General features: G+C 41.4%; 1 protein-coding gene across 1 annotated transcript in view; it reads right to left on the reverse strand.

Moving 5' to 3' along the window:
- Positions 1-1,084: 1,084 nt before the first annotated feature.
- The window catches only part of ATP1B3 (ATPase Na+/K+ transporting subunit beta 3), a 39,931-nt gene continuing 25,270 nt past the window's right edge, over positions 1,085-15,745 (reverse strand). The window contains exons 3-7 of the mRNA XM_075546818.1: positions 12,888-12,995; positions 10,748-10,932; positions 8,002-8,052; positions 3,787-3,873; positions 1,085-1,785 (exon numbers count right to left, since the gene is read on the reverse strand). Coding sequence (XP_075402933.1) covers positions 1,612-1,785; positions 3,787-3,873; positions 8,002-8,052; positions 10,748-10,932; positions 12,888-12,995 — 605 coding nt within the window. The 3' untranslated portion in view covers positions 1,085-1,611. The remainder of the gene's footprint in view (positions 1,786-3,786; positions 3,874-8,001; positions 8,053-10,747; positions 10,933-12,887; positions 12,996-15,745) is intronic.

The raw sequence follows: 15,745 nt of genomic DNA on the forward strand, positions 1-15,745 counted from the left end.
CACAATCTCGCTTGCTGAATTAGGAAGATTTGGAGCACTTGCTGGTGCAGATCAAGGACTACCATCTTCAATTTGGGTTACAATTAAATGTAAAGATATCAAAAACCCTCACAACTGGACCCACAGTTAACATGATAAAGTTGTCACGGATTTCGTTTTGATCATGGAAGTAGCAGTCAAGAAATCAAACAACACATTACACTGCGTAAATCTGCGGCACAAGACCTCTTGGAAATGTTGGAATGCAAGGCGGTTCCTAAGGTGCCCCTGACACAAGCTGTAATATTTTCAATCACCTCAAGTGCATGTGAAAGTTAGCCACTGAGTAAGGAAGATCAAAGAAGAATGGCTGCTTTGAAGTATGGTGCTGGCACAGAATATTAAGTACCATGGATTTCCAAAAGAATCAACAAATTTGTCTTGGAAGTAGAGTTAGGATGTTCCTTACAGGCACCGATGGCAAGATTGTGTGTCATGTACTTTGAACATGTTGTCAGAAGAGACCTGCCTTGGAAAAGGCCATCATGCTTGCAAGGTAAAGTGCTAGGGAGCAGGAAAAAAGAGGAAGGCCTTCGACAAGATGGACTGAGAGTGGCTTCAATCATGGCTCAAACCTAACCACACTGTAAGGACAGTGCTGGACCACCTAGTTTTGTTCTTTCTCTGTAGAACGGGAGGCCACTTACCAGCACTTTAACCAGGAATCAATCGCTAAAATGAAACTCTAGCAGTTGGTATGAAGCTTTGAATAAATTCCAAGTTTTTATATTTAACAATTCACATTTTTATTAGAGTCCACAGACTGCTAAATAAAAACAGTAAGGTATTTCACAATCATACAACTTAAAATTTATGAACTAAATCTCATAAAAAAATTAGGTGCATTTCTATATTGGCTAAACTAAAAATACTAGGTTTCATAAACAATCCTGAAATACTCTGAAAGATATTTAGCTCTAACACTAAAAATAATTAATCAGTATTCTTTTTTACATGTTTTACATTAAAAGGTTTGTGTTCTTAGTCAAAAAGATCCACAGATGATTTAAGCATGTCTAAAAAATAATTTTACAAAAATCCAAGGTAACACTTTTCAAATCCACTTTTATTATCTTTTTTCCTCCTCACACACACAGCGTCAGGGGTCTCCACACACCCACATTTACGGCAGCGATAAAGTAACTTGATGTTGGTCAGGTACCATTTATTCTTCCATCATTGCATCCCTAAAATTAATTGTGTTCGCATCAAAATGACAATGAACCAGTGTTAAATCCATACAATATTTACACAGCACAGCACATTAAGCTTTAGAACTTGGCAAGTAAACCACATAAAAATAGGGTAAGACCCCCACCCATTACACATGATCTCCACCAGGCATTTACCAGCCCCTCACATGGCATCTGTACACTGGTCCAAAGGGCAGCAGAGGCAACAGGCAGTAACTTCGGAGGACATGGAACCTAAGGTCTAGAAGCACAGAATGGTGTTACCCAGTGTCACGTACCACCCACCTTTCTCCAAGGTGCTCTCGTTCTAGAATGGTAGGTCCAGCTGATACAAGATGAAGACAGACACACATTTACTCCGTAGAACACCCTACTCATACTATGCATCCACTGTGATCTTGAACGAAATTCGTCCCAAAAACTTGTCACGATCATCCTCGTTTTTTAGGTTGGATGATCCATCAATCTTGCAGTCGATTGTCGCTTCTTTCTTGATACCATTAAGAGGAGCAAAGAATGCTTGGACAGCAACTATTGGCTGTCGATAACCCACCTGGACAACAAGGGAAAGGACCCAGGTTAAAAATCCAGTGTTGATAACCTATCAAGAGTAGATCTATTCTGTAATCTGAAAAAGCAAAACTACCCCAGATATTCATTTCCTAATAGACCCATTATTTTCTATTCACTGTCTCATTTACTTTGTTTTAATTCATTTTTGTATTTCATTTTTAGATGACTGTACATATGACTATAAATCTTCCTGATTTAAATGTGCTACAGATTGTGATGTGGTTGCATTTTCCTTACAATTATATATTCTATAATTGTGTTCAGAATTTCTCCTTTGGAGAGTTGCTTAATAGTTGTGTGGAATGGTCTTTTGAAAACCCATCTTAGTGCACTGCTATCAGAAAGTGCTGTTTATGATCCCAAATGTCTTTTTCTTTTTTTAAATCTTATTGAGAGCTCATTCAACTCTTCACAATCCATACACACATCCATTGTATCAAGCACATTTGTAGCAATCATCTTTCTCAAAACATTTTCTTTCTACTTGAGCCCTTGGTATCACCCCCTCCCTTCTCACATCCCCTCCCTCATGAACCCTTGATAATTTATAAATTATTATTATTTGGTCATGTCTTACACTGTCCAACATCTCCCTTCACCCACTTTTTTGTTGTCTGTCTCCCAGCGAGAGGCTTAAATGTAGATTCTTGTACTCAGTTCCTGCTTTCTACCCCATCTTCCCCACTTCACCACTGGTCCTGAGGGGGTCAATCTGTCCAGGACTCCCTGTTTCTGGTTCCCATCTGTACCAGTGTACACCCAGATGTTTCCTTAGTGACCCCACACACTAACAAATTGCTGTGATTGCTCCATCTGTGTGTGCTGGGAATAAATATGCACTCTCCACTACAGGGAATGCTATCTGGTAACATTCACGAGATCTGAAAGAATGTGACTTATGTCTTCTAGACCTTACTTACAGTTGCTATGTAACCTGGCATATAAACAAGGGGCTTTAAAACATTTGTGGAAAAATGGAGTCAAAAACTAACAGATTTTTCCCCAGGGACTTTTTGAAGCCCCTTCATATAACCTTAATTGTTTTAGTCATTTATAACTCTTCACTAAAAGGAGCCAGGGCTGACTCCAGGGCTATGGCAGGGAGGGTACAAGATGAGCCTGAGGCACCTACTGGAGCCAAAGTAAGGGCTTAAAAGCATGATGGGAACATGACGAAAGAACAATGGGGCTAACTCGAAGGCCCACCACCAGGCAAGTCTGGGGCAATAGGAGCACTTAAATGATGAGTTAACTAAGTAACAGTTTAGCCTAACTACTCAATAGGGTCTGTCTTGAGCATTATGTTCTAGCTGGAATCAAATTGGCCACAGCAACTTGATAAGAACCTTAGGGGGGCAGTGAGCAAGTGTTATCGGGAACAACTCAGAAAAGGGTGCTTACAAAGGTTGCGCAACCTGAAGAATGTACTGTGTAGTCAGTTGCCACTCAACTATATGAAGGTCCTTCAAAAAGTCCACGGAAAAATGGAATTGAAAGACACCGAATTTTTTTAAAGGACTTTTTGAAGCTCCCTCATACATTTAAGAAATGGTTGAGCTGATTTATGCATTGCTCTCTATATTTGTAGCAACAACAACAAAGATAATTTAAACAAGAGCAAAAAGTTGGAATTGGCACAACCACCAACTGGTGTCTTTAGTTTCCTTTAATCTGAGACATGGGAGCCCTGCTGGCATAGCTGTTACACATTGGGCTGCTAACCACAGGTCACTAGTTTGAAATCACTCCATGATTTCTCTTGCCCTGTAAAAAGTTAGTCTCAAAAATCCACAGGGGCAGATCTACCTTGTCATATATAAGGGCAACCATGAGTCAGAAGTGACTCCACCCCATTTGAACAAAGTCTAGGGTCGGAATAATAGTTCTATACCAATGTTAATTTCCTTTTATAATTATTACAGCATGATAATATCTGCATTTGAACTGTCCAAGGTATAAGTACCATTTAAAAAATACTTACGTGCAATTTTTTCCCATAATATGGAAAATACTTTAAGTCTATAAGTCCAGTGGGAGGATAAGCTGCTATATTTTCCAATTGTTCACTCTAAGTTGAAAGCAAAAGAAAGTATTTTTAGGTTAGAAAAAGAAAAAAATTGTGTTCACATTAAAGCAGTATCAATTAGGAATACGATGAAGAAATATAATGCTGCTGCAATTATACCAATACATTGTTTGGTTTGTTTCTAGCAAGTGTATTTTTGAGAAGAGGCTTGCTCATCTTCGTTGGAAATAATATGTAATTCAAACCCTTGATAGAAACCACCCTGGACATAAGCAAATGTGGTGAAGAAAGCTAATGGTGCCCGGCTATCGAAAGATAATAGCGTCTTGGGTCCTAAAGGCTTCAAGATAAACAAATGGCCATCTATCTGGGAAGCAACAAAGTCCACATGGAAGAAGCACACCAACCTGTGTGATCATGAGGTGTTGATAAGATCAGGTATCAGAAGACACAAAACACAAAATTGTATGAGAATGAGGGGAGGGGAGGTAGTGTGGAGACCCAAAGCCCATTTGTAGACAATTGGACATCCCCTCACACAAGGATCATAGGAAGGGGGGGCAAGCCAACCAGGGTGCAGTATGTTACTGAGGAAACATACAACATTTCTCTTGTCCAGTGGTTCTCAATGTTCCTAATGCCATGACCCTTTAATACAGTTCATGTTGTGGTGACTCCCCCAAACCATAAAATTATTTTTGTTCTACTTCATAACTGTCATTTTGCTACTGTTATGAATCTGGCAACCCCTGTGAAAGGGTCGTTTGACCCCCAAGGGAGTCACGACCTTTAATACTTCTCCCCGCCCATTATCATGACCCTTTCAACCTTACAAATCCGGCTACACCAGTAGGTACACTGGTACAAGTAAGAGCTTGTAACACATGGAATCAGGAACAAAAATGGAGTAGCAATACCATGAGGGGGGAGGGGGGGGAGACGATGACAAAGAGGGAACCGGATCGCAATGACCAATACCCACCCAGGGTGATGAACAACAGAAGTATGGGTGAAGGTAGACGGCAAATGGTGTAAGATGTTAAAATATAAATAATTTACCAAGGGTTCGTGAGGGTGGGAAGGTGGGGGAAGGAGGGGAAAAATATGAGGAGCTGATACCAAGGGCTCAAGTAGAAAATGTCTTGAAAAGGATGGCAACACATGTACAAATGTGTTTGGCACAATGGATGTAAGGGTTGTTCTAAGAGCTCTAAGAGCCCCCAGTAAAGTGATTAAAAACCAACCAACCAACCCTGGGCTCCTCCTCCTCTTCCATTTCGCACCATACCTCATCCCTCTTCCTCGGAGTTCTTTCTAACTCCATGATCTGTGTGTAATTCTACCTGCCGTCACCAATTAATGCCAAATGCCCCCTTGCTGGCTACTGAAAACAGGCAAGCACCAGGGACTGAAGTTTTCTAGAAATGAGTAAAATACCATGCTTCTATACTAGAAAGCAGTAGGTGCCACAAACTGCCAGTCTACAATGTAGCAGCCAGTCAGAAGGCAGGGGGCCCAAGAATTTCAGGTGATAATAACTAATAAAACCATGCAGAGGTAAATTATGGTGCCACCAACACAAAGTAACCCAGACAACACAATAAACTGAAATACCACATACTTCCCATGAGTCACTCTACGAACACAAGTACTAAAGCACTGAGTGCAATTATATCCAGTTATCAATGCACAAATCCAACCAGTACCAATGGCCCAATTCACTCATGTTATGACCGTATATACCCGTGTATAAGCCGAGCTTTCCAGCACATTTTAAACACCGTTTTTGTGGTAAAATTAGGTGCCTCGGTTGATATTCAGGTCAGCTTTTACTCGAATATATGTGGTGACTTCTAGTATTCTCGATAGAAACAAGCCATATATAAAAATTCTTATGTTTAACACACTACAAATAGCCCTAGTTCTAATAGGTGCAATACATACTAAGTAGATAGCAAATGGACTCTTAATGATCAAAACAAGTGGCAGGTTTGTGATTGCATTAGTAAACATAGAGCATCACCTTATGATAACGTGTGAACCCTCAATCTGAATAAACAAGACTGCTTGTTTTGAAAGCACACATGGAGGACAACAAGAACGCACATACGAAGAGTACAGTAAAACTAAAAGGGCTCTCGGGAGAGGCTCTGCCCCTTCCTTCTGCTTCACCATCACAAGAGAGCACAGATGTCATGTGTGAGGGGGCTGGGAGTGAGAAAGGCCCACAAGAGGCAGGGACAAGGCGGGGCAAACACAGAGGACGCTGCTACATTACAGTAAGCAGTGCCAAATCATCTCAGACTCCTAGCGGCAGCAGAGCTGCACTGCTCCATGGGGGTTTCAAGGCTGGGAACTGTAGGAAACTGATCACCAGGCCTGATTGTCAGCAACTAGGCCAGTACTTCACTGTTTATACCACCTAGGGACTGCCAACAAGGATGTACAAAAAGAGCAGGCAATAACAAGACTGAGCTGTTTTAAAATTATTCATCACGAACTTACATTCACATCTTTCTTTCTTTAAAAAAAGTTTTATAGTTAATCTAAAATAGCACACCAAAGGCAAATTCATAAATTTTTGCTTGAGTGTTTTTCTGCCTTAGTTGCTTCTATTTAAACTATTTAATATTTGAGGTTAATTCATGGAAAACTGAGACTCAGTGACCTTGTGTAGGGTTCCCAGAACTAAGTCTTTGTGAGTATACACACCCTTGTCTGAGTAGTGAATTGGAATCACTGATTTTATGATTAGCAGTCGAACTCCTACCTTACATATGTAACCAAAAAAACCCAAACTCATTGCCATCGAGTCAATGCTGACTCAAGCGCCCCTATAAGGCAGGGCAGAACTGAACTAGTGGGTTTCCAAGAAGACTAACTCTTTATGGGAGTAGAAAGCCTCATCTTTTTCCCAGAGTGGTGGCTTCAACTTGCTCACCTTTCGGATCGCAGTCCAAGGTGTAACCACTACGTTCCATCAGAGCTCCTTAATTCAGGAACTCTAGACAGAGAGATTCCCAGAGGTGAAGAGCAAAGAAGCCATTTATATAAAGGAACCATGTTCAAAAGGAAAAAAATCAAACTCAGCATTAATGACATAAGTAAGAATGATCACACTTGACCCACAAGGTTCGCACCAGAGGCTCTGCAGCAGAAAGATGAAGCTGTCTGCTCCCATAGATTTATAGCCTCGGAAACTCTCTGTAAATACGTCACTATGGGTCAGGATCAACTCAACAGCAGTAGGTTTAAGACCATGGTTCTGTGTTTTCATTTGTAATTCAAATGAAAGCAGAGCAAATCAACTGTCAAGAATGCAAGATGAAATAAAAGGGCATATAGGCAATCAAACTAAGTGGTTTCAACTAAATGACACCTGATATTGGACCAACAGCAGCATCACCCAGGAACTGGGTCCCTAAGCCCTCCAGGTGATCCTCTGAAAGTTGAGAACCATAAGCCAGAAGTTTCTATCCATGTGAGAAACCCATTTGTGATTAAAAGCAATTAAAATACTTAAAGAAAAAAAGCTTTCAAAATGATTTCAACAAACCATTTCAAGTAAACTATTGACATAAATTTCAAACTGAATGCTAACATTAAACACGATAAAACTAAGTTCAGAACTCAACCGTTTCCCCTCGGAACTCTTACCCATCTTTGACACATTTGTCTGAGTTGCAAGTGCAGCATGGGGAGAAAACAAACAAGCTGTGAGATGCCCAGTGCACAGAATTCTGGGAAACCATGTCTCCACCTCAAAGACAACGGACCACAGACAGCTCTCAGAGTCGCAGTGCTCCTGGTTGCTAGCACATCAATTTACACTGTTACAAAAAAGTCTCACGATCTACTACTAAGATGCCATCAATTATAAGACCAATTAAAGAATTTGAGATGTTAGCTAGAAAAATTGCAATTCTTAGAAATATGGCACAGGTAAATGTAAAGGCAATGCATGTAAAATCAAATAGATACAGAAAGCGAACTAACATTAGCAAAGAGAAACAGGTCACCTACAAAAGTATGATATAGTTTTACATTTTTGAAAATGGCACCATAAAAATATAAGTGGGAAAAATGAAAAAAACCAATTAGAATTTTAAAGTATTCTTAAGAAAAATCCATGCTTCAAAAAAGCTTAGTTATTTTTTGGATAATACTAACCTTTGAAATACACGTTATCTTTGGCTCTCCTTCAGGTTTTAGTCCAATTATCTAAAAATTAAAAAATATGAATGAACTGAAACATCACATATAAATACAGTGAACCTCCTCCTTTGCTGCTGGGGACCTGAGGTAGAAAGGCTGAGGTTAATTCTAACTCAAGGTATTAACACATCTGGCTTTCACTTGAATTTTAAAGGATTAAATCTTACTCCATTAGATGTCTCATTATTGTCCTGGGGCAATGTAGAAAAGACAGCCGCCACCAAAGAAATGGCTGGCTCCTTTAATGTCAGACTATCACCACTCTCTTCCAGCTCTGTGAAGACCATTCTCCATGGATGTAGCTGACAACTCAGTATGAGCGGTAACATTTTTACGTAGCTATCTCATAGGGATTAAAAAAATTCTACATTTATATGCTGCTTAATGAAATGCATGCCAATATTCCTCCCAAAAGACAGGTGTTCTAACACTTACTGTAACAATCAGAACAGCACTATCTACCCTTGTCCCTGCAATGGCTCTGGAATAAACTCTACTGGCTTCCAAGCCACTGCTATGCAGGCTGTGCAGGTTTCATTACACTGTGTGGTCTGACCCTGTCCTATCAAGGCCTTCTCAACAACCTCAGTGCAGCTCAGCCCTACTTCATTGCGAAGGTTGGTGCTGAGAAGTGGGGCTCTTCTTGGCTTTCAGTGGAATAGCTTCTCAACAATATAGGGGGGTGTGTGTGTGTGTGTCCTCCTAAATAGCTAGTGCTCCTGTACAAGTAAATGCACTTCATTTACCTTAAACTGCCAGACCATTCTGTTTCAGACTGCTGCTGCTATTGGGTCCAAAGCAGACCCTTTATGGCAGAGTAGAACTGCCCCAAAGGGCCGTCATCTTTAGGGAGACAGTGCCAGGCATTTCTACCTCTGGGCAGTTGAGGGAGTCCAAACTATTACCCTTTCTGTAAGAGAGCTTAACTGTGGCTAATTTTAACCTCTCGTAGGGTTTCTAACTTTCATGTTACAGGAAGTACCTGACTTACTGTGTACCCAGAGAACTGACAGTGTCGACAGTGAGCCTGTAAGTTTTTAAGTACAGTGATAACCTGCTTGTTAATTTCATGTCCAAACACTCAAATGTTCGAGCAGTGAACACACTTTTCCCATAAGATATAATGGAAAACCAAATATTTGGTTCTCAGGCCCCCAAAATACACTTATGAATTCATTTTTTCCAGGACGATGGAGTCTTTTAGCTTCTCCCTTATCACTGTTTCAGATGAGCTATTGCCAACAAGCTGTTTCTGATTTATCCAAATTAAAAGTAACTTCAGCCTCTTCGATGGTCTTGGGTACTGTTTCGTGGCTAACAATTTCACACCTTTTGCTACATTATCTGCTTTAATCACACACACACACACACACACACCCTACCCCCCCAACCCCTTCCCCAAATGTTAATAATGTTGACATGACCATGTTGCATTCACCCGCCAGCGGCAACCTGATTCAAATTTCAGGATGAGCTCTCTCTTTTAACTCTATCATGGTTCTCAGTTTTCCTCTTAGCTTTACTACTGGTACCATTAAATTTCCTTGGAGTCATGATAACAATATTTTATGTAAATAAAGCACAAAAAAGGGGCAAAGATGAATATTTTAATGAACTAACACAAAGCAATGTTTAGAATGAAGGTCACCCCCCTTTGTGTCCCTGGAAACAAGCAACGTGTGACTCATTCTGGGCCCATACAGGCTTTTCCAAGGAGAATTTTTGGTTGACTATGGGGTACACTGAGATCCCCCGCCCCCACTCTGCTGTTCCAATAGTGGTAAGTTGGAGCTTGGAGCTGAGCTGTTTGACAGCCAAGGTTATCACAGTAATGCTCCCCACCCCCAAAGATAAAGACCAGATGCATAAAGATACTGATAATAAAAATAATGAATCCTTTAAAGGGGGAAAGGGGACTTATATTACACTTGCATTACATATAAGAGGAGGAGAGCGTCTTAATCTGCTCATGGCCATGAGAAGCCCTAGTAGAACAATGGTGAAGAACCTGGCTCTTATCTGAAAGCTGTGTTAAAACCACCCAGCTGCTCTAAGTGAGAAAGGCCTGGCTATCTGTTCCCATAAAGATCTGAGGGTGGAAAACCCTCTGGGGCAATTCTACTCCATTACGTGGGATTCCCTGCCCTGAGTCCAAATTCCCCTCTATTGCACCTCGCTGCACAACAGCTAAGTAATTCAGGTGCTCCTGGACAAGAGAGCAAGCACTGGTGCTATGGCTCTGACTGCTGTATCACCAGTGATCTTAGTTGTATTTCTACATTTCCTTTCAATATCCATGCACGAAGCTCAGGAAGGCTTGAGAGAGCAAAAGCATTATAGATCTGCCTAGGATTCACAGCTGATCATGGCACACGAACAGTCATGTTTCAGGCATGAAAACCAGATAGTGTTCCTTCAAGCATGACTCTTTGGCAGACACTCTGGTAGCTAGTTCCAAGAGGAAACGCTTAAGTGTGTTTACTCTTTAATCTAGCGCTCATTTCTAAAGCAATCTGTTACTGTGCTCCGCCCCACCCCAAATCAGTAAACACCACTGCAAGCAGCTCTTCTTCAAACTCACCCAAAACGAGGTATCACTTAATAAGGTGGGCAGGAACTCACCCAAAGCAATCTAAAACGTTCACCAGGTTTCTACAGGAGGATAGTAAGCAAAAGCAGTAGCAGTGAAACATGTACGCACTCTGTTCATTTTCACAAGAATACATGGGTTTCCTGCCGAATAGCCATAGTTAGGATCAGTGATGCCGCTGCACGCGTCAAGTAACTGCAGAGGAAACTGACACGCAGTGTACACAGGGCCTTTCTGCTCAAAAAGTACGCCATCAGGACAGACGGTGAGATTCTTCTGTTCTTCTGCAGTGTATGCTAGAAATGGAACGCATTCGGGTATAAATATCAACCAAACTGGAAGACTGAAAATTAATAAGAAAGTATCTTTTGGACATTATTCTTCAAAGGCAAAATCACACCCCTAAATGGGACGTTACATTAGTTCCTGTAACTTTTTGAAATCCGCGAAATCCTCACTAATACCTGCATTCCAGATCAATCTTTTTTGCTCCCATTAGATGGCCACAGCCATGGTGACAACTCCCATCTCCGAGAGCTCTCTCCTATGTGTTAGATCCAACAGATAAGATGGCAAGAACAGGATGTGCCCTCAGTGTCACCCACTGGGGACCAGACTCGGCAGGTCCCTCAAGCCCGTGATGTTCTTTGGCTTTTGACACTAACCAAGATGGAAGTGTTTAAGCAGACAATAATATCCAAGTATTTAAAGAATCACACAGGCTGCTCTTTGAGAATAGACTATTAGGGGATGGGGGTGGGTCCAGGTTGGAGAGTATGTAACATGGATCCAGATGAGTGAAGGTGGTGGCTTAGAAGGTACAACGGGGGTGATGTCAAACAGAAAAACATGAGGGGGCTTATAACTCGGGAAAAACTGAATGAAAAGATAATGGAATTTCCCCATGACTTTTAAGACCCCCCGCCCATGTTGGTGAGGAAATGGAGCTACAGGAAATCTTGTGCACTGCTGGTAAGAATGCCAAATGGCAGGTCACTTTGGCAGCTTTTAAACAAAGTTTCACATATCCAGAAAGCAGTGAAGTTCAGTGGCTTCAAGGACCCGAGAAGCAGAAAACCAGATCGAGCACAGAGGTGGTTTAGGGCAGTGAAAACTGCACGGCATGTAATTATGCACACTCGTCACAAGCGCCCGGAATTAGACCGTGCGGAGAGCAAACCCGAATGTCTTGGGAACCATGTATGCCGCTGGCGGGCAGGAGCTGCTCCTGTGGAACTGCTACTCCTGGAACCGCCACTGCCCCTTGGTTAATACACTTGGTAATTAATGTGAATGCAAAAGTGCAGGAGGAAAAATTGTGTGCACAGGGTGTGGCGTACGTGGGAATTCTCTGTACTCTCTGCACCATTTTTCGGTAAACGTAACATTCCTTTGAAAACAATTCTTTTTTAAAAAATCTGCGAGACATTTAACTTTTTCTCTAAAAGGTTTTAACAAAATATAAAGACAACCTGTCCAGGGTTCATTTAGCATCTAAAAGCAGAATAGAGTGCTTTGTAACACAAAAAAAAATAAATGATTTTCTCTATTTTTAACTGCTAGATACTCCATTGTCTACACAAACACTATATTAGACCCCAAACATCAGAGTCATGCTGACGAAGCTTTATTTTATGTAATACAGACCCACAATCCACGCCAGAGGTGAGCACCTATCTCAAGAGTAGAAATACTCCAATTTACAGAGGCAGCTAGCCAGGCCTTTCTGCCACATGACTGATGAATGCCTTTGGACTGCCTGCCTTTAGCCATCAGCAGCCAACTGGAAACTGCTTGCAGCACTCAGAGGAGGCCTGCCCCCAGAGTACAGGTTTGTTTTAATACAGACATTTTAATGAACTTACTTAGTGTCCTTAAAGGACAGATGGAAAGTAATAGAACTGTGCACTAGGATTACACTCCTTACATTAAACCACTCTTACAAATTAAAAAATATATATGCTTGCAACTCTTTAGTTGTGTACCCAAAACTTACTGCCACAAGATGACTGTGGCTCATAGTAACCTTTTAAGAAAAAGCAGAACCTTAGGCTTTCTAAGACTGTAGCTCATGGGTTTTAACGGCTGACCTTATCATTCACAGCCCAATCAATGCCCAGCCACAATACCACCAAGACTCCTGTAGTTCTCTATGGTTTGAAACAAAATTCTGAGGAAGATGCTTTTAAAAGCAATCACAGTGTAGTGCACGTTTCCTTTCCCTTTCCCTGACTCGAGGACACACACTTACCCTTTAGAAAACGACTGAGATCTTCAACATATCCTTGATAGGATTTGGCATCAGACAAACTGAATGAGTACTCCAAAGCAGTCACTGGTTTTGGAAAAACCATAAGTCCTATTAGAGAAATTGAAAAAAATAAAAGGAAAATTAAGCGTACAAAACTTTTAAAAAAAATCATTTTATTGGGGGCTCGTACAACTCTTATCCACACATCCACCCATTGTGTCAAGCACATTTGTTACCATCATCATTCTCAAAACACTTGCTTTCTGCTTTTTCCCACTTCCTCCTCCCCCTCAGGAACCCTTGATAATTTATAAATTATTTTGTCGTATCTTACACTGTCCGATGTCTTCCTTCACCCACTTTTCTGTTGTCCATCCCCCAGGGAGGAAGTTATATGTAGATCCTTGTGATCCATTCCCCCTTTATACTCCACACTCCCAGTATTGCCACTCTCAGCACTGTCCTGAGCAGTTCATCTGACCTGGACTCCCTGTGTTTCTAGTTCCTATCTGTACCAGTGTACATCCTCTGGTCTAGCTGGAATTGTATAGAATTAGAATCATGATAGTGGGGGGTAGGAAGCATTAAAGGACTAGAGGAAAGTTGTATGTTTCACTGTTGCTACACTGTACCCTGACTGGCTTGTCTCCTCCCCATGACCCTTCTGTAAGGGGATGTCCACTTTCCTACAGATGGGTCTTGGGCCCCCAATCTGCATTCCCCATCATTCCCACAATGATGATTTTTTTGTTCTTTGATGCCTGATACCTGATCCCTTTGGTACCTCGTAATCACACAGGCTAGTGTGCTTCTTCCATGTGGGCCTTGTTGCTTCTGAGTTAGATGGCCGCTTGTTTATCTTCAAGTCTTTAAGATCCCAGACAGTCTATCTTTTGATAGCCAGGCACCATCAGTTTTCTTCACATTTGTTTATGCACCGCTTTGTCTTCAGTGATCGTGTCAGGAAGGTAAGCATCATGGAATGCCAGTTTAATCAAAGTATTCTTGCATTGAGGGAGTACTTGAGTAGAGGCCCAATGTCCATCTGCTACCTTAATACTAAATCTATAAATATATGCACATAGAACTAGTTCCCCATCGTCATATATTTACATATGCCCATGCCTGTGTTTAGACCTCTATAAATGCCCTTTGCCTCTTAGTTCTTTCCCTTATTTCCTTTTACTTTCCCCTTGTCCAACTATCATGCTCAGCCTTCATTTGGGTTGCAGTAATTCCTCCCGGTTAGACTGCCCTTGATCAAGCCCTACCAGGCCTCCTGAACCCTCCTCTCTATCAATTTTGGATCACTTGTTGTTCCTTTGTCCCTGGGTTTGTTAACACCACTTCCTTTCCCCCCACCTCTCCCTCTCCCATGTCCCTCCGGAACCATCAGTTTGTTTTCTTTTCCAGATTGTTTATCCTATCTAGATAGACCTGCAGAGATAATATCATGCACAAAAACAAGACAGAGCAAAAACAACAACCAAAAGTCAATGACAAAAAAACAACAGAAAGAAGTCTGTAGTTAGTTCAAGGACTGTTTGTTGGCCTTTAGGAGTGTTTTTCCGGTTGAGTGTGATGGGGTGCCAAGCCCTGGCCCCAAAGTCTATTTTTGCTACTCTCTCGGCACTTTTTTGCTATTCTGTTGCACGCCCTTTGTGTTTTGCCTTGGTGTGGTGGGATCAGATCAGGCAATTCCCAGAGTCTAGTGTTGTCCCCTGGAGGGTATGAGTCAGTGCCTTTCCTTATGCTTGTCTCACAAAAGCAGCTCTCAATAAATTACCGTATATACTGGAATATAAGCCAACCCGAGTATAAGCCAAGGTACCTAATTATTACCTGGGAAATCAGAAAAACCGATTGTCTCGATTATAAGCCTAGGGTGGAAAATGCAGAAGCTATTGGTGAATTGTAATAATCAAAACAAATGAAAATAAAATTACTAAAAATTGAGGCATCAATGGGGTAATGTATTTAAATATTTATTTTAAATAAAAAACATAAATAAAAGGACAAGTCATTTAACATTAGTAAACCAGCACAGTAAGTGGAAAATAGGTCCCACAAAAACAATAAGGTATCAACAATGATACCTTAAGAGTACTATTCCCTGAGCTCAATCAGCAAACAAACTAAAATGTAAAGAGTTAAAACCCTTCAAAACTGGGTTCCTCATCATCATCCGTATCCCAATGCAGAGCTTCAGCTGGTGTGAGGTCATCATAGACGCTGTCCTCACCATCACTGCTGTCATTTTCATACAAAGCGCAGTCTTCACTGCCATCCATAGCATTACTAATACTACATTTCTGGAAGGCACGTTGCACCATGTCTTCTGGAATGTCTTCCCATGCATCTCGAACCCACTTTGCTATTAACTCTATGTCAGGCATCATGAGATTTCCTCCTTTTGTTAGTCGGGCTTGACCAGATGAGATAACATCCATTCATGCCACATCCTTCCCACGCGGATCTTTAAAAGGCTTATAGGACGGCTCTGATTGGTTAGATGCGAGTAAACAAACATTCAAGGCCCTGCAGTGTCAGCGGGGCTTTGAATGAACAGTGGAGAAAACGGCAATCACTCGCAAGGATAACGGGCGCCCAGCGAGATGTTACACCTCGCTGGGGTACCACCGACCCGTGTATAAGCCGAACTGAAAAACTCGGCTTATACACGAGTATATACGATATGTACTTTTATGTCCAAACTATGTTGAAATAAATGATCAAGAACTTCCCACTACTATCCAGTTCTTACAGTGATTGTTCTCAGGGGCTACCAAGTCAGTGTCTCCAATGGTGCTGCAGGTGGATGCTGAACCTTTTAGTTCAACAGAATCAACAGAATATTA

This window comes from Tenrec ecaudatus, chromosome 4 (assembly GCF_050624435.1).
Source record: "Tenrec ecaudatus isolate mTenEca1 chromosome 4, mTenEca1.hap1, whole genome shotgun sequence".
Classification (NCBI taxonomy): domain Eukaryota; kingdom Metazoa; phylum Chordata; class Mammalia; order Afrosoricida; family Tenrecidae; genus Tenrec; species Tenrec ecaudatus.